Below are 25,000 nucleotides of genomic sequence, written 5' to 3'. Positions count from 1 at the left end.
TTAATTTAATTTCAGCAGTTTAACATAAAGGAATACATCAACAACAGAATGACCATTTGTATATGAATCACCAATACTGTGTTATGTTGAACTTGTAAAGAAGATTTTTGCTTTCAGCACATGCTTCGTCGGTGAATGAAGAATCCAAAAACTGAGGAAATTCTTGATGAATTGAAGTCAAAGGGGACAGGATTAAACAACAGCAAAACATCTGTTTACAAGCTCTCACACAACTCGAGCAGCACAATCCAAGTCTTATTTATCCAATCCAGCACAAGCAGAATTTAAATGCATGCACTTGCCCATACATGCTACTTCTATGCTGAAGTGTTTTAAATATTAAGGTTTTAGCAACAAATGCATTTTGGAGATACTGAGCAGATGAGTGGTTAAATAACATACAAATGGTCATTTAGTATTCTTTTAATCCTTTAGTATTTTCGACAAGTGGTTGGTAACGTAAACAGATACAATGCAAACAACAACTTGAAATGTTACACAATGACACTATCAGACTGTGTGACAAAACAAAACAAGCAGTAGTGGACATAGAGGGGCTCAGCTGGCACATACAGGGGTCAGGGCAGAGTTCAGAGGTCAAGTAATGACTCAGAGAGAGGTCGATGGCCCTCTGGGGCCAACACAAACTCTGACACTTTAACAATGGAAACAATGGACTTGCATGTAAAAGCACAAGTATTCATTTATGGACAGCAGACAAGTATGTAGACACAAAACAGGGATCTGGCTTTACAAAGAATGTAAGGCAATTAAGACAAGAACAAGTGTACATCAACAGCGGATCAGCACAAAAACAGACACGTAGACAAGAAAGTGAACAATAAAGAGAAAGGGAAGTCACACAAAGTCAAACAAACTTGGACTCAACTATTGACAGTGACTTTGTAGCTTCAGTCAGCTCAACATGCAGCCAAACTGTTGACTTTTTTCATTATGAGTGCTGATGTGCATTATTATTGCCCCTCGTGTTCCCCTTTCTCTGCAGTTTGGATGAGCAGGCAAGATAAATGAGATGCCACTTTCGACTCTAAAACTATAGGCCTCCTGGGGCCTGCTGAGGGACTATACAGAGACTGTGTCCTTGTCTCTGTGTCTCTCAGTGTGTCTGTGCACACGCAACCAAACTAAAATAATGTTATTAAAGCAAGTTAATTACAGGGATGGAGGTCATCCTGCACAGATGCACTTCCTAAACACAGGAATTACAAGAGGTGGTGGTGTCCTGAGCCAGGTGTTTTAAGTGTGTGTGTCTGTCTGTGTGTGTGTTTGAAGAGGAAGGAAGTAATGTAGAGTGCTTTTAAAGGGTGTAACCCCGGGAGTGGCTATCTTTGTGCATATTACCCCTCAGTTTTATTATTTAGGGTCATAATAGAAATATGACGCTTGCTTTAAAATGTGTTCATAATTAATTAGAGGTTTTTCTTTTTTTGCATTTGGTAACTGTAGAAGTAAAAGGATCAAGATTCTTGCATGAATCAATTTTTGACGTTAGAGAGAGGGGAAATCGTGTATAGCGTGTGTGGGTGTGTGTTTGTGTGTTTGTGTGTGTAATCACCTAGCTGCCTAGATTACTCTGCAGTGTTTAATGACCTGGTGAGTCAGATGCTGTTATTACACCATCAAACTGTGCTGCTATTAAGGTTTACACACCTGAGAGGGCCACATATTAGGCAACGAAGAGACTGTTAAATGTCAGCTCCAGCTTTTGAAAAATCCTTTCATTTCACTTCCTGTCACGTTCCTTTGAAAATACAGCGTCCAGAGCCAGTGCACTGATTTGAAACTCAGTTGGGGTTATCCATGAGAATTTTGAATGAGTTCAGTGCAGTTTTGAAGGCATTTCAGATACAAAGACACAACATTTGATGGAATTTTAAACTCTAAAGAAATTACTGTTGCAGTTTTTCCTCTGTCTTGATGACAGGGAGATAAAAATCAAAATTAGAGCAGTGCACAAATTCACAACAGTGCACACTACAAGGTTCTTTTAACCTGATGTGGACAAATAAGCTTATTTGATTGGCCAACAATGCCAAATCATGAGAAATTGCAACACAGTTGGTATATCCTTAAATTACTTAAGTCCTAGCAGTACCTTAATCAGAACACATCCCAGGATAGAGTGAGGATAAGCTGATGTTTTGTACATGAACCTCTGTGCTTTTGTGTACACCAAGTACATTTCTTTGTCCACATCAGTGAATTCCCTCAGATTTCATGAATACAACATCTCACTTAGGGTTAAATGGATTAGATTTTGATGGTCAAAGGTTGCTGGGACCTCACAAATTATGTTTTTATCCATAACTCAAGAATTCATACACTTATTGTGACAAGATTTCACACCAAAGTCCAATAGAATAAAATAATGATGTGACATTTTAAATCCAAAAGGTCAAAAGTCAACTTCACTGTAAAATTATAATATTCACTAAAAACTGTACTGATTGTATCTGGGCTGCCTACTGAAGAAGTGTGTTAAGCATCCTTTTTTTAATTTTTTTTTTTTTTCGAATTTTTAACTTTGCAGCAGCATTCATATTTCAATCATTTTCAACTTTCATAACTGCTGCTTTGTATTCTACCATGTTCCACTGGTAGTCCACGGTGAGCTCAAGGTTTTGCTGATATTGAGCTTCAGGTGATTGTAAAGGTGATGTAAATTGCAACTTGACTGGTTTGCAGATGTATATAATCCCAAGGCAGTGATTCTAGTTTTTGTTGTAAGTGGTTGTTGAAGTGAACATGATGTGTGTTTTAACAAAACAATTCCCAGATAAATCTGCAGCATTTTTATTGTTTGCTGTGTATAATTGTCCAAATACAAATAAAATACTGTAAAAATGTAATATAAAAACCAAACTCCCTAAACCTACTGACAGAATGAGGCCACTGTAAGGACACAGACATCAAGGGAACTCTCTCTCTGTTTTTGTATCTCTTGTTTGGATGGTGGATGTGTTTGTAGTATACTGCATGCGCATCTGTTTGGTGTATGGCCACATATTTCCTCATGCTTGTGTATTTGAACTAGTGTATGTGTCTATGTCCACACCTATAAATAGCAGCATGATTGAGATGCCATGGCTTATCCCATCATTCGTCTTTATGGTGATTTGATATCTATGAACTCCAGAGACCTTTCTGTCCACTGTAATTATATACTGTTTGCTTACTGTAAAGTGTATACTCTGTGGTTGTGTGTGTATGTGAGAGAGTGAGACTAAATGTATCTCAGTGAAACTGAGCTAAATGTGGGCTGAGCATCGTCCAAACCGCACGACAGCATTAATGTACAAAGTTATTAGGTCGGCTAAATGTGGCTTAAGCTTTGTCAGTTGATTTTACAGCTATTAGAGCGTTGAGTGTAGTCAGCTGCTTTCTTTTACCAGAAGTCACACTGGCTTAAATATCTAAATTGGCTCTACTGTTCACTGGGTCTGTTTATTTTGTTTACATTTATTTACCACAGAGCAAATGCTGCACGTCCTCGTTCCACTTCAAAGAATGAGAGATGAGCAATGTTTCAACAAAGATCCAGGTCTCAGGAAATTATAATAATTTAACGCACTCTTATACACCACATGTATCCTCGCTCGACCATGAGCTCATTTTGGAAGTTTGTCATTGCCCTGTTGAGCAAGACTTTTTATGCCACTGGAAAAGGCTTACATAAACAAAACCATTACAGCTACTACATTTAAAGCTGGAAATCACAAATCACCTTTAGAATCATTTTGTTCAGTTCAATTCAAAGGTTCACTGACACTGACTATTATGTTGCGCATTGACAATTAGGTTTCAGTATAGTCTGTTCAGTTTAAAGATTCACTCGTACATGTGTTGACAGCCATTCTCGTTCCCAGGGCCTCAAATACAGCAGCTGGGCCAGTGGCTGTCTGTGTGTGATTGTGTTGCACAAGTCACCCTCTTGGGTCTGTATAAGCTGTACCAAGCTTTCAGCAAACTCCAATGTAAAACCATCTGGAGCAATGAAGTCATAAGAAGTGCAAAAAAATTCCATGTGTGTGGGGGAGTTGTGGTGGAGGGTCAAAAAAACATAGGACTTTCACCCTGGAGACCACTGTTCATGTCCTGTGTAAAACATAAAAAAAAGTAACTGCATTATGTACTTAAAATCACTGACATATCTGTCACATGACATGTTACATACAGTATGTCACATGTGGAATATTTGTTAACACTTAAGTAAGTTGAGTTACAAAACAAACATTTAACCCAAACTATGATCCTTTTTCTAAACTTAACAAGTAGTTTTGTTGACTAAAACTGTAGTTTTTTGGAGACAAATCCTGCATTTCTTGTGAACATTAAAGATTTTTTTTAAAAGACACCATGCATGTAAGGGGTTGAAATTGACATGCTGCCCCTGAGCATCCAAAACTGATACTAGAGAGGAACCTAGCCACTTGTCCCATGTGATCCAGTCTTTAACTAATATGATATATAAACACACAACATAGCCCATAAAATGACTTATGTAATCGGCTAACTTATTCTTTACCATCCACAGCCTCATGTCTAAAAGAGCTGGACATCACTATAAAACAGTTATAAAGAGCAAATTTAGATTAAAACAAATTAAAGTGGTACCGAATTCTGTATACATAATTTCTAATGTACAGTATACATATGCATGCATTTATGTGTTATGTGATAAAGTATATTTGTATTTGAGCGAGAGGAAGATAGTGAGAGAGCGAAGGTGGGAAGAGTGTGTGTGGGCAGTTGTGGCTCATATACTTAGCATCAATAATGTACACAGGTCAGTGCCATGGAGAGAAGGGAGGAAAAGATATACTGAAAAATGAAGAGTGGATGCACTGGCAGAGAAAGGAAAGAAGAGAAAAGAAAGAGCGGGTGAGAGAGTTTGTGTTTTCGTAATTTAATAGTCAAAAAGGACATCTCTCTCTCCTGTTTTCTTTTCTTCTGCCTCTTGCACACACACATTGCAGCGAGAACAGATTTTCCTCCTGCTGACTCTGTCTCTGAATGTCCTCACATTTAAACTTTTGAATGCTTGATTGGATCTTTTGTGCATGCAATGAATTGGTACCAAGGTGCTAAAGGGAGCAATTCCCTGTTTGCAGCAGCCCAATTTTCTATGAATGCATTTGTTTTACATAAAATCACAGTTTGTACTGGTACAGTATGAGCAAGCCCCTATTCATAAAGGCCTGTTTATAATACACCCACATTAAATAGTGAGTAGCAAAGCTGCCTTTATGCCATTCAAAATAGATGTTTTCAGTATACAAATGGTCACAGCTTGTACAAAAACAGTTTAAATTAGTCAGTTAGTCATGGTGTCTGCCAGTGCAATCCTCCAAGGGAAAAAATATTCAGATTTCCTTTTGAATAGTGAAAGCTCAGGCTCAAGATTATAGCACGAGACTCGGAGACATGTATTATTTAATATTATATTGCATTATACGACATTTTCACAAAAAATATTTACCCATTTACCTCCCAAAATGGCTTTCTCAAGATGCAGATGATACAAGAAATTTGTTTATTTTCCTAAAGCATTTTCTGTTATCATCACTACAGGATCTCTAGCGGTGTCTGTCACTGATATGACAGCTCCAGTGGTCGGCTCATCTGGTGGAGTGTACGCTCTGGTCTCAGCACATTTGGCCAATGTCGTAATGGTAAGTTTGTGTGTGTGTGTGTCTGTGTGTGTCTGTGTGTGTGTGTGTGTGTGTGTGTGTGTGTGTGTGTGTGTGTGTGTGTGTGTGTCTGTGTGTGTGTGTGTGTGTGTGTGTGTGTGTGTGTGTGTGTAGATGATTTTCACATTGCTCAGTTGTCCTGTCACTACAGAGCATTGCCACATCATCAAAGCAGCTAGTTTTGGGGGCCCAGCAGGTGCTGCTCTATCTACAGATGCCATACATTCCTCAACATCACATCATCAGTTTTTCTTTTCCCCCAAAGAGCAGAAAGTATGTGAGCGGGTGCATGTGAGGATATCACGTCCCACTGAAGCCTCTGGGGCAAATTCACAAAAGGGTTGCAAAGCTTTTGCTGCCAAACCTGCACATATAAGAGATGAAGAAAGCGTGTAATTTTCAACACATGCAAAGGATGAAATACACCCCTCACTGCGCTGCCAAGCAAAAAGCATTTTGGTACTCGTGCTATTTGCACTTATCAAAATAAGGTAATATTTGGTGCAAAAATGGTGCCTTTCTTTGCTAATGAGCCTCTTTGCAAAAACTGTTTAATTCACAAAGATCAGTGCTAATACTAATAGGCGCACACAGGAACAGTGAAATTATTAGTGTCTTCAGAGAGTTGGTGGTGAAGTGCACTAACAGACTGGAATACTAAATCAAAAAATATGATTTCTCTTTGTCACATTTAAATTCTTTGCTTGAATTTTGAGGAGTATATCTGCAACCCATAAATCAAGGCCTCTATCTCGCGGTCTAAAAATTTAGTTTCTTTTTCTCTACGCCATCGTTCTGCCAACTTTGTTCTTGGCTCAAAGGTAACATTTATATTTTGCCACATGGATGATTGCAGTCATGCACAAAAAAATAAGGGCAAATTATGCTCAGCTGCAAAATTTAATGGGCATGTTCGTGCTGTAATATCATTAGCACAATTAGATGCAGTCGGTGTCTAGTCATAATTAGGGGGTGTGGTAAGGGCGAAGTCGGCAAGGGAGGAAACAGCATTTTCCCCAGCCTTTAAATGCTGTGAAGGAGGGGAGTTTAAATCCTCTTAAGAGGCACTGTTACATTTACTATGGATATTATTAATTTAAATTAGTATATATCAGTACCCTAAAGCCATCAAGGCTATGATTTACTAGACTAGAATGTTTTAATGAATTCCATGTTAGTCTGAAGATAGCATAGTAGAGCTAACGTTACCCAGCGCCCATTAGCCTGTGTTTTGACAAAGAGCTATATCGTTATCACGCAGGGATTTACATACAAAACAGCCTGAAGATCTACAGGTCCTTGGATGCTCACAACTTTTGAAACATTGGCTAAGCAATCTAACAGTGTCTGGATATAGAGTAGATCTTTTTTGATTGACCATAAACAGCCCTGAAATGGCTTTCACCAAACCTATAAGACTTCATTTAACAGTAATTTTAGTGTATATAGGGCCAGCATATTTTCTGACTCGATGAATTAAGGGTTTATTTCAATCAAATTGGAGTTGGTGGTTGTTGAAACAGTGGAGAGTTGAACCAAGTTTTATTTTATTTTAAATGAAGTGTCTTTTACAATGATAAAATTGCAGTTTATTTTAAATGGAGTTCAAGGGGTTTTACGATAACTATTTTGGAGCTGTTTGTGGCAAAACAAAAACGATCTCACTTGTTAATAAAAAAGCCTATTTGTGTTGCTATCCTTTCAATAATCTTGTTAGACACTTATAATAACACTGTGAGAAAAAAAAAAAAAAAAAAAAAATCACTTTTCATGGGTGTACATTGACAGTGCAAACATGCCCTGAGTGTTTACTGGACCAATTTCAAGGAATGGTGTTGCCTTTAGTCACTTGGACACAGAAACATGTGAAGGGTCCAGATTAAAAAATACCCTTCAAGTCTAGATTTGTAAGGTTTATTTGACGCACAGAAAGCCACACAGTAAATATTCAACATGGTAGTGAATGTTTTATTTTCCCCTTTTATGTAAAAGGATGTGACATTTTGTGGGTGTTCCTATTAATACAGCAGCTGCAATCCATTCTTGTGAATTTGCCCCTATGACATCTGCTCTGCTTGGTCTGAACTCGCCATCCTGTAGGTCATCACTGACACATTTGGCAAAAGACGCACAGGCGAACCTCTATTATGTGTAATAGGGTACTCATTATGTACTCTGCCAGATCCTCCACAAAACTCTTGGCATCGGGATGGAGGAGTTTGTCGTCCTCCTATCAGCTGAAATCGCATTATCTAACACAGCATGAACAGATTGGGGGTCAGAGTGTCTCTGGGGCTTTCAAAATTGACGAGAATTGAGACAGAGGGCAAGATCTCATGTCATTTCATGTCAGCGTGTATGTGTGTGTGTGTCTGAGGAAGACTTGACCTTCTAGCACACTTTGTTCTGTCTGTTATCATCAGAACTTAAAAAAATGACCTTCTGAATTACTCCATTCTCTCTTTCTCTCTCTGTTTCTGCAGAATTGGTCGGGGATGAAGTGTCAGTTTAAGTTATTCCGGATGGCCATGGCTCTAGTTTGCAGTAAGTCTGAATAAAGATGCAACGCTTCCCTTTCCCCTCAGTTTAAGAATTACTTTTTAACACAGGACTTGTACTTTTAATCTGCTTGCGGTGCTTTTCCATCACCGGAATTTAATCTCACAGCAAAAGTTCCTTATTGAAGAAATGTGATTTTGCTCAAAAAGCAATAATCTTAAACTTTCTGCCATATGGAGAATTTCTAAGTGTGGAGACCCACTGAGCATGGTGATGAAAAGCTCGCCCCTATTCATTTTCTGTGTGACACAAGCAAATCACCTTGTAAGGCGGTGCAGGATTACAGATCTTAACCTGCTGTGGATACATGTCTGTGAAGGAGAAAATCATTATTGTAGTTTCCAGGATGACTTTTCTATATGTCCCTTTCCTCCAAGATTACAGATACAAACAAAAATGAAGTGCTGCTTGGCACAAATTCAAACAAATCATTGGAAGAAGATGTGGGTTGCTTACTTACACAATGTTAGACAGTGAGTGAGCTACTTGCTAGCTACTGACCTTTTGACACGCCCACAACAATGAGTGAGACCGGGCAGAAATAAATCAAAGGAATTCCAAAGTTTATCTGAAGTTAGTATGAAGTTTCTTTTTGTACAAAATTCCCTCTTTCTGTTGCTTTATTGCAAGACCAGCACATTTTGGCTTTTGGCCTTCAGCAGGGTCATCACACAAGCCAAAACATGTTGGGCTTGCAAGTTGTTTGATATATTACAAGTGTAGAGCTGCAATTGTTCGATTAGTATTCAACTATTGAATTAATTGCCAACTAGTTGACCAGAGTCATTTAATTAGTGGGTTGTCTCTCCATCTTATTGTCATGAATGCAATATCTCAAGAACACCTTGAGGGAATTTCCTCAAATTTGGCACAATGTCCACTTGAACTCAATAAAGAACTGATAAAACTTTGGTGGTCAAAAGCCACTCTGATCTTACTTTTGTCTCATTCTCACAAACGCAATATCTCAAGAACGCCTTTGGTGAATTTCTTCAAATTTGGCACAAATTTCCCCTTGGGGTTAAGGTAGAACTAAAGAGTTTGGTTGTCAAAGGTCACCGTGACCTTACAAAACATGTTTTTTTCATCCTAAGATCCTGCAGAAACACTTTTCTGGCCATTACTCAATGTTATAGCTTTGGAACAGAAAGGGAGACATTTGGTCAGATACTGAATTGGTGACATCTTTGATTCCCACCTTGAAACTGTGCTGATTGTGTAGATCTTTGTTCTATGTCAGTAAACAGAGTATCTTTGGGTTGTGGACAAAACAAGATATCTTAGGACATCACTAAAGAAAATGATCATCAGATTAAGTGACAATGAAAATAATAATTAGATGCAGCTATACAGTATACACCTCTTATGATTTCTTTCCCTTCTGCATGCACCTTGGAAGTGGGTGGAGTTGTGCCAGAGGCCCTCACTTTGCTTCTACACTATCCCTCCACTGTGCAGCTCAGTGTAGAAAACAGAAAGGGAGAGGAAAGTTTTTACTACCTATCCTGTAAAATTTTTGTTCTGGGCTCATGGCCCAGCATAGTTGTTGGTCACAAAACAAAAGCAACTCTATTTCTTCTACCTCATAAAAGAGATTGTTTTATTACATTTTGATAAGTGCAGCTGTTGTCAAGAGCTGCCTTGCTAATATTGTGTTTCCTTTTTCTCCCTCTCACAGTGAGTGTAGAGTTTGGTCGGGCGGTATGGCTGCGCTTCTATCCTCCGGCCTTTCCTCCGTGCCCCAATCCCAGCTTTGTAGCTCACCTGGGAGGAGTGGTAGTTGGCCTGACGCTGGGCGTGGTAGTCCTGCAGAATTACGAGCAGCGACTCCAGGAGCAGTCCCTGTTTTGGATCTTTTTCTGTGTCTACACCTTGTTTGTGCTCTGCGCCGTCTTCTGGAACATCTTTGCCTACAGCTTGCTTGATGTGCGACTGCCTCCACCACCCTGACTTGCTTATTAGAGGCAGACTAGACACTGTAGCCCCTTTATTCCTCCACTGGTAGATGCCTGACAACCTGGCTAGATGAGTCACCTCAGTCCTCATTTTCTGAGCCTCTTCGTGCGGTGATCAGAGAGTCTGGCAGCCGCCCTCATCCTACATCCAAGTGCTCTGAAACAGGGATGCACCTGACATGCAGCAACACTTGCTGGCGGTCTTGTCATACCCTTTTCAGCCCACCTGCTCCCTTCGCAGGTTAAGCCTCGCAATTACCGCTTACCATACAACCTAACCTTCATCTGCTCTTTGTCTACATCTCTCCTGGACGTGTGTCTCAAGAGTATCAGACAGTTTGTTGACGACACTGTGTTGACAAATGAGAAGCCTCGGATCTAACGCAGCAGGAGCAGTCCTGTCCACATGGCTTAACCTTCTCTGCCTCTTCCTCCTCAGTCCAATGGTGCCTTCTCATGGAGACGTCAGCCTGATGAAAGTATGTCTGCACAGCTGCCTCTTGTTTGGGGTGATGGCAGTGAAACCCTGCAGTATAAAACCATTTTCAGCAAGAGGAGTTCCTGAAAATCCTGTAATCTGCCCTGCGCCCTTATCATCAGTAAATGAAGACTAAGGTTATATGAGAATTTAGGCTTTAGTTGGTGTTTTGTCATCATTACGAGCAGCTCATAAGCATGAGGGGTTTAGATTAAACCGACAGCAGGATAGCTAAACCTCTCTACTTTGTAGGGAGCATGGAGTGTGTATAGGCTGCAGCAACCCTCAGAAGTCATTAGGAATTTACCTTTGAAGGAAAGTGTGGGTGAATATTCAGTGTTGCCTTTAGCATTTGGCACTTCCCCAGAGAAGGATTAATTTGTGTTCAGCACTATTTGAACCTCAAACTTCTGTCTTTTGACTTTTCTTTGCGTGCGAGTAGTGTGACAATTGCACCATTGTGCGTACAGATAAAAAAAAAAGAAGACGCAGAAGTGCCATTCAGACTTTTAAACTTTCAGAAATGATGCCAAAACATTGCTACAAGCACTGAAGGGAAAGAGCACATCCCCTGACAAGAACTGCTTTTGTGCAAGCAAAAATGAATCTAATTTTGTCTGTAAGCGGTTGGTAAGTAACAGAAAATGTTCAAGAACTCAAAAGAATTTCTCACTGACACCTTTGGGTCAACCCAGAAATGCAGGTGACTTGTTATTTTATTGTCCCCTCTGGGCATGTGCAGTGAGTGATTTTTCAGGGGTGGACTGAATCACACAACTTGGACTTGAGTCACAAATTTGGCTCAATTGACAAAATCAAAAAAGACTTGCAACCCCATTTAAACTTAACACCAGTGACTTCACTCGGACTTGAGCCTTTTGACTTGAAAATACTTAATATCCTTCCCCAAGCCAATCTGGGACATTTTTATGGCTCGGTGCTGGTGATAGTTGAAGCACAAATGTCCACTCGAACTTATTAGATTTTGGTGGTCAAAGGTAAAGGTGACCTTGCATCAGTCTCATTCTTGTTACGTGTTTTGTCAAAAACAACTTGAGAGACTTCAAATTTGGCACAAATGTTCAATTTGACATAAGAATGGACTAATTAGAATTAGGTGGTTAAATGTCATTTTGGCTTTAACTCAGGACTATGACAAAATCTACACAAATGTCTAATAGGATAAAATATGAAGCGATGACATCTTATGTCCAAAGGGCCAAAGGTCATCTTCACTGTGAGATCATAATGCTCTACAAAAACGCTTTTCTGGCCATTATTTGAAGTTATAAATCAGGAACAGATTTTTCAGATTCTGAATTGGTGACAACTAATGTTGAAACCCCACTGATTGTATAGATCTTCTGTACTGCAGGGGGTAAGACATGGATGAAAACTGTAAGTGTAGCTGGAGTGGTTTGCAGAGTGACACAACTGCAAATTGGTAATTCTAGTTTCAGTATGAGACAAGTTAAGTACATGACAGGACAGAAACCTACAAAATTCATACTGTTTTGGTACTGCTTAATAGCACCATGAAAATGCAACGTCAGCACATCTTTTTTTATGACTATGTTTAGTTCCACTTGTTTTAAGAAACTAGTTTTGACAATTAAATGTAAATTTAATATGTCAGTACTCTTGTTTTGGGACTTGGGACTTGATTTGGACTTGTCAGTCTTGACTTGGAACTTGACTTGAGTGGAAAGACTTTAGACTCACTTGTGACTTGCAAAACAATGACTTAGTCCCACCTCTGGATTTTGTGATTGTTTCAAAATTGCAAAGAAGTGTCAGTTTATTTATTGATTTTTTTTTTTTTAATTGGTGAATTAAAGCAAAGTGAGATTAGACTAATGAAAACATTTACCAGTGGGCAGCTGGGCCATTCTGAATAAGTCTATTTCTCATTACCAAACGTGGAAGAGCACACATGTCTGACCTCGACTACATCCGGGCTGGGGTTGTTTCACTCTCATATTAAGAAGCAGTGGGGCAAAAGAAGTAAATCAATGCTCCCTCATTAGTTCCTGTCACAACGTAAATTGTTAATTGATTGCACCGGGATAGAAAACGACCCCAGCCCGAAGCTGTGAGTCTCAAACTGTACTGTACTTTAACCTCATGTTACGCTGGTAACTGCTTCGCACAAACATTATTATAATGTAATTATATACAGATTAATATTTTAACATGCATTTGCTGTTGATTTTTTTTTTACTTGGTGATATTGGTATGTTGTGTAAATTGTTTGGTCGGTCTGCATTGTGATACGTTAGTTATTACTTGTATGTATCCTATTTAAGAATTAATGGTCTAGGGTTGTATATAATAAGGGCTATGACATAAAAGTGAGTGAGGGGGAAATTGCTGATAATATTTTAACATTGTGCATATTTTGTAGATTTGATTTGTACATACTGGAGTACATTAAACAGTTTTATACAGAAACAGTATGATTTCTTTGGATTTTGCCTTCATTAATATCAGTGTAAACACACTCACATGCTTGCAAGGACGCATACCATTTTAATTCTGTATTCTTTGGACAGGAATTATCCCCCACTGTGCAAAGAAAAGGGCTCAAACCAAGAAGGTCTGCAGCCTTGAAACCAGATTAGCTTTTCAATCCCAGTGTTTAGAGAGAGCTCTGGGCCCCAGAATTGGAGAGCTGAGGTAAGAGCCTTTTGGGGGAAAAAAAAGCAGACGTCAAAGTGATCAATGAAATGCGCGAGCATACAAGAATCAGCCATAATTCATTCAGAGAAGGGACTCCTTAAGCTGTCACTGAACGTCTTCTCTGTCTAGCCGGTACAACCATATGGAGAGAAGCAGTTTTGAAGACGTACAATGAAAAATTCATTAGGCGGCCAAGGAAAGCCGCCTCAGTTGTGTTTCCCCTTCATAAATCTCCAATTTCAGAGGTAATCATTCACCTTGGTGAGCGAGAGAAGACAAGTGAAGCTGCGGGGAAGGGAAATCTGTGTGGATGCATTTGTCTCTGAATTTATGCTGCCTGCTGAGAGCTGCACTTGTTACAATTTGGCCACATTTTAATTTGCATTTCACGTCTTTTTAGGTTACGTGCTACAAGCAGGACTGAAACTGACAGTTTACACATAGGCCTAACTATTACCAATTTTTCTTACTAGATAATGGTGATGATGGTGTGACAGTGGCATCTTTGATGTACTTATACATTCTGTTATCCTATTATGTCTGTATGTGTGATTGTTATTTATGCAGTGTAAACGCATGTATGTCTATGTTTGTGCCCGTTTGAAATCAGTAAACTCAGTAATACAATTCTTTCTGCTTAAACTATGTTTTAGACATGAAAGGGATGTTTATAGGTGCACATCAGGTGGTGCTTTGCCTGATTTAGTGATCTCCGGTATTTACAGGGCACAAGAATTGATGACACTTCATTGCCAAAAGTATGTGGACAATCAAGCAAAGTATGCAGACATACATTCATATGACATGCTGCCATTCAGCAACATTAGTGAAGTCAGTTTTACTGTATACCTCAAAGGCTTTGGAAGGCGTTGAGGTCGGGGATCTGTGCAGGCCAGTCAATGTCTTTCACACCTAGGAGACAATTTCTGTATGAAATCCAGTCTGTGCATGGGACCACTGGCACACTGCAACAAGGGGTCCATGCCCAAATTATCAAAAATCTTGCAGCATCTATTGTCTACAATGACTGCACTTGCATTAGGATGTCCCTTAATTGCAATGGAAGAAACCATAGAAATAGCCCCAAATTGAAAATATTAAAAAAAAAAAAAAAGAAAGAAAGAAAAAAAGACTATGGATAGGGGTGTCTAGGTCCTTGTTTCAGCAGGGGGACCCAGTTTCTATTTCTGCAACACTGTCTCCATCAAGAGGAGACTTAGGACATAACAAGTTCCAATCGTGTGCATGCCATTCTTCATGTACAACATTTGGTATACGGTGGAACAAAATTGTGTACCTTTGGTGCTACGGTTTACACAAGAAGAACAAAAAGGATACAAAAGATACATAAAATAAGTGCAAAGACTGTAAAATGCTAGTAAGTTTAGTAAAGTTATAGCCTACAGATATGATATGATATGCATGATATGCTGTGCTTATCTTTATTTTTCTCTGGTTTTGTTGCACCTATACACCTGAAGTAGAAACTTTGAAGTCATGTGTTATGAAGTGTTTGCCAGTGTTTGCTACACACTGAATTCGGACGTAAAGCGATGCAGCTTCCCACACAAAAATACAACTTAAAGCCTGAGAAAAAAAACCTTTAAATCGTTTTTATCACCATAAAAACTCACTGAAATTCAACTTTGGCTGGTAGTATGTTTTACGACAATTCTGTGGCATTATAGATATTAGAATATTACGTTAACCCGCCTCCAAAACTTGGGGCGTGTAAATCGTGTCAATGACATGACGTCATTTGTCTGTGATCGCGAGACTGCGGTCTCACTACAACTTCCTCCAGCAAAGCGCCATTTTCGGCGTTGTTACGGGACTACAGCATGCCGATGTCAAACAGATAATAAGACTAGTATTTAACGTTGTGAGACATTTTTTTCAGTATTCTTAAAAATGGGACGAAAAAAGAAGAAGCAGATGAAGCCGTGGTGCTGGTATCCTTTTGACTGAACGACAAAATGCCAGTTTAGACATGTCAAAGGCTAAGCGTTAGCTTGACAAAAGGAAGGCCTCAGCTAGCGATAGCCTCCCGGAGGGTTTAACGGCTACTAAGCTAACGTTAGCTTGAATTTTTGGCCATTGGACCAAATCAATCCTCGACGCCTCGAAGATTGTCTTTTCAATCAAGTCGATATGTGAAAAGTATTTGGCGTCGAGTATATGTCGCAGAAGTGAAAAACAGTTGCGTCGAGAGGAAAGTGATGCTAGCTACCTCCGTTCCGGTGTTGGCTAGCTAGCCTGTTAGCGATGCACCGAAGATTCACGGTACCTTTCAACGTTATGATTCAGGCTTCAAGGCTGATGAGTGTGAAAAACTTTTTATTTGAGTTGTAACATAGCAGCTTGTTCCACCCGGTATTTCATCAAAAATCGGGATTAAGGTTCAAGCTACGCTCCAACGCACCCGGGGCGGATTTTTACTTAGAATTTAAGTTCAAGGCTGTTGTGTTATTCTCTGGGTTCATATATCCGGATGCTGCTTGGCGTATTATTGATGTTTGGCTCATGTTTGCTGTGTAGAGACAATCCTTAACTCCTTACTGAAGGTACTGTAATCGAGACTTCGATGATGAAAAGATCCTCATTCAGCATCAGAAGGCAAAGCATTTTAAATGCCATATTTGCCACAAGAAGTTGTACACAGGCCCGGGCTTGGCTATCCATTGCATGCAGGTGGGTGCCTTTATCTTCGTCATTTATCCTAGTTCGTTTTCAGAGTTTGTGTCTTTATTTCGATAGATCCAGTTAAGTGTGGTCATACGTTGGGATAGTGAGTTACTTTTATCTGTTATTACAGGAGACACTGATTTACGTTTCACAAATTTCAGGTTCACAAAGAGACAATTGACAGTGTACCGAATGCAATTCCTGGAAGAACAGACATCGAGCTGGAGATCTACGGCATGGAGGGGATTCCAGAAAAAGATATGCAAGAAAGAAGACGAACGTTAGAGCAGAAATCACAAGGTGTGTATACTTTGATGTAATTTTATTTCCATTTTGAGGAAAAGCCTAGTTGACCAAACTACAGGTTTTCTTTGATTCTATTATGTTGCTTTGTTTGGCATGATATAAGGTTAAGGGAGATTCCTGATAATGGATAGTATTTTCAGAGCCATGAGGGGTACTGGCACATAAATCCTGTGGTATACCATTTTGGTAAATTGTATGTTCTACAATGACTTTGTTTCTGGATTGCTGGATTGCTAGCATAGGGGTTGAAAGATTATCCAAGCCAGTATTTAGTATTTTGCTTATTATCTGTATCAGTATTTTTTTTTTACGCATCGCTGGTAAAATTAATTAATGAAAAAGTATGTATATTAAACTCAACCAACACCAAGGAAGGCAACCTATAATACATGCAAAGAAAGTGTCAGCATGGGAGGATCTTTAAATTTGTAAAACTGTTGAGATATTTTTATTTATTCGTTTTTTGTTTAAAATTGCACAAAAAAAAACAGCATAGGTCGACCCCTGTTGTAGAAGCTTAAGTTAATTTACATTTTTTTTAAGCTTCACCGTTAAGAATGAGCATTGTCTTTTTTATGTTTTCAGAAAGTCAAAAGAAAAAATCAAATCAGGATGACTCTGATGAGGACGATGACGATGATGATGAAGCAGGACCATCAACTCATCAGGTTCCTGCTGTCCAACCCCAAGCTGGGTATGCTGCTCCAATGGCCCAGCTTGGGATTCCTCCCGTGGCTGGGACACCTGGGATGCACCCTGGAGGATATCAAGGCAAGGACCTCATAATAGAAAGCAGAAGTTAGGAATCAGCAGTGCCTTAACCTAACAAAATTAATTAAATCAAACAAACTGAGTTACACTCAGGTGACTCGTGACTTCAGGCAGATTGTGTGACCTTAATGAGTCGATACTCCTTTCAAGCTCAAAGGTGATGAGTCTTTGCTGGATCTAACAGTTTGTCCTGAAGAACTTAAACATTTTACCTTTATTACGGGACATCAATAGGTGTCCTGACCATATCTGCATAGAAGCACGATGAAGAGTTAGACGATACAGATGGATGAGTTACCGTGGGTTGAGGTTTGTATTGATACCTTTTTGTGATAGCAGTTTTGGGATATTAATTGTTGTGAAAAAACAGTTTGTACTTTACCAACAAATATGTCGGTAAAAAGTTTTGAACACAAGCATTCGTTTCTGGTTCCTTGTGACACATTTCAAATTTCAAGCTCAAAGTTGAAGTCTTGAATGTGACTTGCAGAACCTTGATCTAGCTCTATGTCTGCTAATTAGGTGATCGAGTTGTTGGACACATCTTGTTAGTCTTTCTTTGGTTTTTGAGCTTGAATTAATATTTATTTTACAGTGTCATATGTAAGCCTCTCCCACTAACCTCTACATGACTTATGTTGTCCTCTGCATTTTGTGATCTTTTTATAATTTGGCTGTTTTTGTCCTTACACTTAAATATAAAGTCTGTTGTTGTGAGGCATCCATGGTGTCAGCAGGTTTGAACCTGCAGTCTGTAAGATGTAGCAAAACTGAGTTAAAGAAACTACAGATACAGCATGCAAACTTAAGGAGAGGTTGTTGGATTATTGCAAAATCTGCGTTCAGTTGCCTTGATGCGGTGCTGCCTGTCTGGAGTGATTCAGTGTTGAGTTGTTAGTAAACAGAACATTTCCTCTTACTTCTCTTACAGGAATGCCTCCCATGATGCCAGGCGTTCCTCCCATGATGCACGGCATGCCCCCTGCCATGCATGGAATGCCTCCAGGGTAAGAGGTCTCAATGACAGTGTTTTTAATACTACTGTTTCAGATTTAGGGCTATTTTCTGTTTGCTTCTTTATGAATTGTTTATGTGCCTATACAACAGCATATTTTATTTTAAGGTCTGTCTAAATTAAATCTCATTTTACTGCAGTTAGAGTAACACCATACATCATTACCTTATTGGTCTTATTGCCTTTTGCAGTATGATGCCAATGGGTGGAATGATGCCTCCCATGATGCCAGGGATGCCCGGTATACCCCACGGTAAGTTGTGGTTGTATTTTGAGTTAATTTTCAAGAGGCAATTAATATTTCTACGGAGAAAATGACTGAGTTATTAATTGTCAGAGATATGTTGATATTTTTCCAGTATTTGCTACGAAATGTGTGTTGTTTTTTTTTTTGAAAATTATGATGTCCAAATATGTGTCTAATTTGAAAGCTTACACCACTCTTGAGAAACAGACATTAGTCTTTGACTTTCTCACTCCATCTGTGCACTGTATTTGCTTATTTTGCTTTTTTTATGTTTTCAGTGTAATGGTGCAAGAAGAGTTAATTGACCTTGTTTTGGTAATTGTTTAGGAATGCCACCCCACATGGCTCCAAGGCCAGGGATGCCCCATATGGCCCCAGCCCCCGCAGCAGGAGCGATACCCAGTCGACCGGCAGTACCAGTGGCTCAGCCCGCCGTCACCAAACCTCTCTTTCCCAGTGCAGCACAGGTGGGCCCCATGCAACCGCCCCAACAACAAAACACACTCACACAGATTTTTCAGAGTTTAGAGGTTTCCTTGTTCAAGCTAGATAGTTGTTGTTGTTTTTTTAAACCCTCCATATTTTTTGTCTTCTGTGAACACATCACTCAGGGATGATATTTCATTTCCCAACACTTCGGATTTCACATGTCCTATTTCCTAATTTTCTGTAGTCGTCTATTCCTCTTTTCTGTCTTCCTCTCACCCCATTTCATTTTTTAAATCAGTGTCACTGTTATGCAGTATATGTTGTTGTCATCATTGAATTTGTATAGAGTATGTGGACATGTTACCTGCCAATACTGTGATCTCCTTTCCACCATGCTGCAGATGGGCGCTGGTGTTCACAGCAGCACAGCAGCCGTTTCCTCACCACCCGCAGACCTTCAGTCTGTCTCCTCCCAGCCTCCCTTTCCTAACACTCCACAAGTAGGCTCAGACAGGACTTTGGCTTGGGCTGCGGCGGCTGCATGTTGCTTACTTATTAACTCTGCCTGTAAATTTTGAAGTTGTAAACAAGGCTGATTACTAACAGTATTTGCCTTGTGCATCAAAGTGAGCACGTCGACTATAGTGTTGATGTCGGAGGATAATTATCCCTGACAACAACTGACATATTTTTTGTTTGTCTGTGAGCTTTGTTCCTGTGCATGTGCTTTTATTAACGCAGAATAAGATGTAATAATAGATTTACATGGATCTTATTTTGAGTTATTCACCCCTCCTAACCTCTGAAGCATGAATTCTGCTACTACTCATCATACATTGTACACTGCAGCAGTGCATAACACACTGTCTTTATTCCTTACAATCTGAATTCTAAATGTGAGTAGATTAATTATGCTATGTCTCAGGATTTGTTTACTATTCCAGATACAAAGGGTTTAATTCATTTCATGGAAAATTTGCAGTTACATTGAAAGTAAATGCTGTATATGAAAAGGGCAATTGTTTTGTTCCTAAAAAAAAAAGTAACTGATTTATTAAGAATTCACGTTATTGACATAATTCACATAAGTTAAATTTAGAATCACCAAAACCCAACTATAAAAAATTATCTTCTTAAATTGAATATTGGTGGATTGTATTGTACGGATTGAACGATATCTCAAGTAATTTGTTACATAATTGTCACAGAGGAACAGTGCACTGAGGAATTTTGTGCCCTTAAAGTATTTTTTCCCTTTTTTGAATTCAAAGAAAGCAGCAGTTTGGGTTACCAGTCAGTTACCTGTATTGTGTCTTTGTACAGGCCCAGCAGAGCACTTCAGGAGCTGTCGCTTCAAACTCCCACAGTACAGCCGCCTCCTCCGACCCTCCCAAAGCGACATTCCCTGCCTACACCCAGCCCTCTATCTCTTCTTCCTCTTCCACTTCCTCTTCTTCTAACCCCTCTAGCAGCACTGTGGCCAAACCCCCGGCCACAGTGACCAACAAGCCTGCCATCCTCACCACCACGAGTGCAACTAGTAAGTTGATCCATCCTGATGAGGATATCTCACTGGTAAGTTGCTTGAGCTTTCTATTTTGCCCTTTTCACAGTAAGTAATGACTGATATATATAATAGTACATTTTTGTGAGAATTGGTTCTGTGCAATATTTGGCCATCAGTGAGGTTCCTAATATCAATATCGTAATCATCAGGAAGTTAGACAATCATGGGACATCCGCCAAGCTTTTAGAGTGTGTCTCCTCACTTAGTAGTTTGTCTTTTGTGGTTATGTAGAAGGATAATTCTGAACTTGAATATCCTCAGTGTGAAATCAGGGCACGCCAACATTGGTACCCAATTCCTCATCATTTTTGTGAGTGTTTATCTTTGTGTTCTGTAAGGGGCATAACAGTGTTTCTTAAGTCTGAACGTTTGCTTTGTGTGTTATCCCTGCTAACAGGAAGAGATGAAGGCCCAGTTGCCTCGTTACCAGCGTCTTACACCCAGGCCGGGTCAGGCCCATGCGGCTGCTCCCCCAGTGGCGGCCGTGGGGGGCATAATGCCCCCACAGCAAGGCATGCCACCACAGCAGCCGGGCATGAGGCATCCCATGCATGGTAAGAAAATGTTTGTTAGGAAGTCAGTGTGTGTGCTCAGTACCCATGAGATGTTCTTTTAGGGCAGTAATTGTAAATTATCCACTATTTACAATGTTTTTTTTTTTTATTATTTAAATTATATTTATGTCACTTCATTGCTGTCTTAATTATATTTTCAATAAATTGAAAATTTAATTGCACTAAACTTTCAGCTTTTTCCCCCCAATAATTCATAGATCAGTACCTCCCAAATGTTTTTAGCCTCCGTTGACCCTGCAGCCTCACATGAGGACAGTACATTTAGGGATGGCTGCACCTTATCCTTCATTCTGCTTAACTTAGACCCATTGTCCTTGTTCGTGGACATATTTTTTACAATCTAGAGAAAGCCAAAGCACAATACTTTTACTATAAACAAGGCGACAGCCATCTCTGCCGAGTCAGTCTCCAGCCGGTCTCCACACAAAAGGGGCCAGGATACAAAAACCTGATCAAATGTTACAGTTGAAACTTGTTTGTTCATGCCCAATAATGTTTGTACTGTGATATGGCATACATATTTGGCCAATTTTAGCAATAGCAACATATTTCGGCATTGAAGTGCTTTGTTAAGTTTTGGACTTAAACAATGAACCTTTACCCATAGAGTTACAAAGCATGGAACAAGGGTTGTGTTGTTTGCATTTTTGTTTTTGCACAAAAAATGTTCTGGCCTCAAAGTAACTTTTTTTATACTTTATTACCTGTGACAATGGAAATATAAGCCCAGTGTCATTATATGAGGATTTGTTTTTCCAAAAACAAATTACTGTTCAAAGACAATTATTAGTTTTTCATACTTAGGTGGGGGTCTCAGAAGATTAAACCATCACAGTTCCTCCTAGAATTTATCAGCAGTACATTAAGTCCTATCAAAGTACTTACTAGTATACAATGAATTGCAGTTTTGGAGTTTAAGCTTTAACTTGTGTGTTTCGCTCTCTGTGTTCTCTCTTCAGGTCAGTATGGTGCTCCTCCTCAGGGCATGCCAAGCTACATGCCTGGAGGGATGCCTCCATATGGGCAGGGTCCTCCTATGGTGCCCCCGTACCAGGGAGGCCCTCCCATGGGCATGAGGCCGCCCGTCATGTCTCCGGCTGGACGCTACTGAAGCAGCAAAGCAGCCACCACATTAGGTTTGAGGTTAACACCTTTCTCTCATCCTTGTGCTTTTTCAAACCTAGCTGCAAGCAAAGAGCAGTAAGACCAGTGGTGGTGAAGACAAACATTATTATATGTTAGAACACATGGACATTTAATGTAACATCTTTATTGGAAAAACAGCCAAACACCACACAAGTTCCTGAATGCTATTTGTTGTCATTTGATTACATGTGAGGATATATTTTTTCCCCCATAGGTTTCACTCAGGTTTATAGAGGTGAAGTGTGTTTAAATGGTTCATATTTCTTTTGAAGCTGCTGGAGTTTCATGAACGTACCAACCCCTTAAAAAGGCAAGTTTCTCTTGTAAACATTTACTTTGTTTATTTTTATTTCCTATCTTTGGTGTATATTGATTGAGGCCCTCACAGCACGCTTAGGTGCTGTTGGACTTGCGTCCCCAACCTTGGTTGGTGAGGGTCTCAGTGATGATGATTCCAGCTAAGTAGTGTTACAAACTCACGACTCGTCAGTCTCTAGCTTTATCCTTATTTCAGGTTTGTTTTTAATCTTTCCTGGTCAAAAGGGTACCTGTATGCATCCTTTGTAATGTTTTATGAATCTGTTGTAATAAAATTCATCTTGAAATCCAATGCTGGTTTGTCCTGGCGTGCATGGAGGTGAGTGATGAAGGTTTGTACTGGTGCATTTCTAGACATCTTATGGCTCTGTTTTACTACAGGATCTTATCAGGTATTTAAAAACCAAGTTTGCCATCGTCTGTTTTTTTGTGTAGGTCATCTTTATATTGGCTTGATTAAAGACTAGATATTGTCCAAAAAATGCATTTCCATTAGTTCAGAAACAATAAAAATTTATTGTGCTTAAATCTTGTGTACCATCAAATCAAAACTAAGATGTTGGCCAACTTGTGGTTCCAAATACTGCATGCTATCTCATGATAATGATAACAATATCTGATTAAATGATACTTACAGATAGCACGCACACTTACACAAAAGTGAAAAAGAAGCTAAATTTAATTTCTTTAACGTTTTTTTATGCATATGTATACCTGACTCAGACATGCATGAATGCTACCATGTAAGCAAAACAACAAACCCAGCAATTCAGTCGCTCTGCGGTAAATTCTGATTTTGTGAAGATCAGATACATATGGGATGATTGTAATTTGTAGGCTTTCTCTTGAAAAGCATTGTCTGACGGAAATCCCATCAACTTATTCCTAACCTTAACCAAAAAATCCCTTTCTGGTATATAGCCCTCTAGGAAAACTTAATGTGTTTAAATTACTTATGTTGGGGAAAACTCGAACTGTGACACAAGCTGAAAAATGGTAACTCTGTTTGCATTTATAGTTGTGAATTTCAGCAGAAATTCCCTGAATTATGTAAGCATTAATCTCACATGTGAAAGTTACAGAAATTAAAGATATAATCCAAACAAAAGAAAAATGGCAACATGGAACAGTAGTCACATGGAAACCCTCACCGGCACTTCTGGATACCTAACATCATATTTTTAAACAAGAATAAATCAACACCAGGGATATTCTTAGCAAAAACTGCTTCTCTGGATTGGTGTTTACTGCACTGCTAGTTTGTATTGCTGGGTGGTTTTGTGTTTTGTCCATCCTTTTAATTCTAAATGTTTACATACTCATCAGCCAGTGTCATCTGCTGTGATCCTGTGTTGGAGATTGCTGCACGGAGGGCAATCTCTGAGTAACTGATTGATTGTGCACAGACAGCAGGTACAGAAATTTGACTCTATAGTGCACACATGAACTAAAAGACATTTTGGCAAGATGTTCTTAAAGTTTAAGTGTGGCACAAGTGTTTCCTCTGCACATATCACTTACTGCACTGTATTTGTTTTTGTTGTCTGTAGCCCATCTATATCAGCCTTTAAACCCACTCAGCTGGCATGCAAGGTCAGTTAAACCCAGTAAGTACCTGATGTTTATTATGGTGTGGGTCTGTGCTGTACACTGAGTGCTCGGCCTTGTTAAGTATTTTGTTAAAATGTTTTAGAAGACTAAAGGCTCTCACAAAGGTGTTTTGTTTTAGAGAGGAGTATGGGCATTTAAGTCTTAAATCTTTATGAGTTTGTTTTGTCTGATATGAAATGGACTAACATGGTCTGCAATGTGTGTGTTGTGTTAACGGGTTGGCTCATCTTAATACGATAAAAGATGATCACTTTCTCTTTCTCATGCAGTGGTTCCCACAGAGAACAACCTGTTTTCAAAGGGTGAGTCATAGTAGACGTTACAGGCCACTGATCTTGTAGTAATAACAATAATTATTATAATAATAAAGTTTATTTTTATAGCATTTATCAAAGCCAACATTACAAAGTGCTTTACACTTTAAATCACAAAAAAACACGTGAAAAATATTAAAATACAACACACACATACACACAAAAAAAAAAAACGAGACAGGACAATGTTTTAGATGCAAAAAAATACGTGAATGCAATTTCAGGATGAAGGTACAGTACAATAAAATAATCCTCCAAAGAGAATCTATAAAACAGTACAAGAATGCATTTTGATTAAAAATAAGTTTTTAAAAGTGAAAAGATAGTGATGCAGCAAGCTGGAGATCCTCAAGCGGATCATTCCACAGCCGAGGAGCCCTAACAGCAAATGCTCGGCCGCCTTAATTCTACTGTTGTATGTGAAAATGGTTGAGTGCCCCTTTAAAACTAAGCCTAAGTGTAAATTTGATTCCATCTGAGGTGATCACAGAGTTTGACATTTTAAAAAATATTTAGCAGCAATGTTTTTTCCAGAATCTGTCTGTGTTAGTCTGAACAAAACAAAGGGCACATCGTTAATATTTTTTTAAAGATCTGTTTACCCCTTTTGTATTGCAGTGTGCAAGGCAGAAAT

The 25,000-nt window shown here is 39.2% G+C and overlaps 2 protein-coding genes across 3 annotated transcripts in view; both read left to right on the top strand.

Moving 5' to 3' along the window:
• The window catches only part of rhbdl3 (rhomboid, veinlet-like 3 (Drosophila)), a 77,932-nt gene extending 66,278 nt beyond the window's left edge, over positions 1-11,654 (top strand). Inside the window, 3 exon segments of the mRNA XM_042484980.1 lie at positions 5,593-5,693; positions 8,195-8,255; positions 9,949-11,654. Of these exon segments, the coding sequence (XP_042340914.1) occupies positions 5,593-5,693; positions 8,195-8,255; positions 9,949-10,220 (434 nt within the window). The 3' untranslated portion in view covers positions 10,221-11,654.
• Positions 11,655-15,179: 3,525 nt separating this feature from the next.
• On the top strand, positions 15,180-22,182 carry znf207b (zinc finger protein 207, b). Of its 2 annotated transcripts, XM_042485456.1 has the most exons (11): positions 15,180-15,334; positions 15,947-16,073; positions 16,229-16,367; positions 16,959-17,144; positions 18,076-18,151; positions 18,351-18,412; positions 18,734-18,873; positions 19,237-19,335; positions 20,159-20,410; positions 20,800-20,956; positions 21,937-22,182. In XM_042485456.1, exons 1-11 carry the CDS (start codon positions 15,294-15,296, stop codon positions 22,086-22,088), a joined length of 1,431 nt encoding a protein of 476 aa, XP_042341390.1. In that variant the 5' UTR covers positions 15,180-15,293; the 3' UTR covers positions 22,089-22,182. The 2 variants fall into 2 exon arrangements, with proteins under 2 accessions (XP_042341390.1, XP_042341391.1); XM_042485457.1 differs by lacking the exon at positions 19,237-19,335 and having other exon boundaries at positions 15,185-15,334.
• Positions 22,183-25,000: the final 2,818 nt, after the last annotated feature.

Source organism: Plectropomus leopardus, chromosome 4, assembly GCF_008729295.1.
Source record: "Plectropomus leopardus isolate mb chromosome 4, YSFRI_Pleo_2.0, whole genome shotgun sequence".
NCBI lineage: Eukaryota > Metazoa > Chordata > Actinopteri > Perciformes > Serranidae > Plectropomus > Plectropomus leopardus.
Note: the sequence above shows the minus strand (reverse complement) of the source record. Positions and strands in the feature narration are given on the sequence as shown.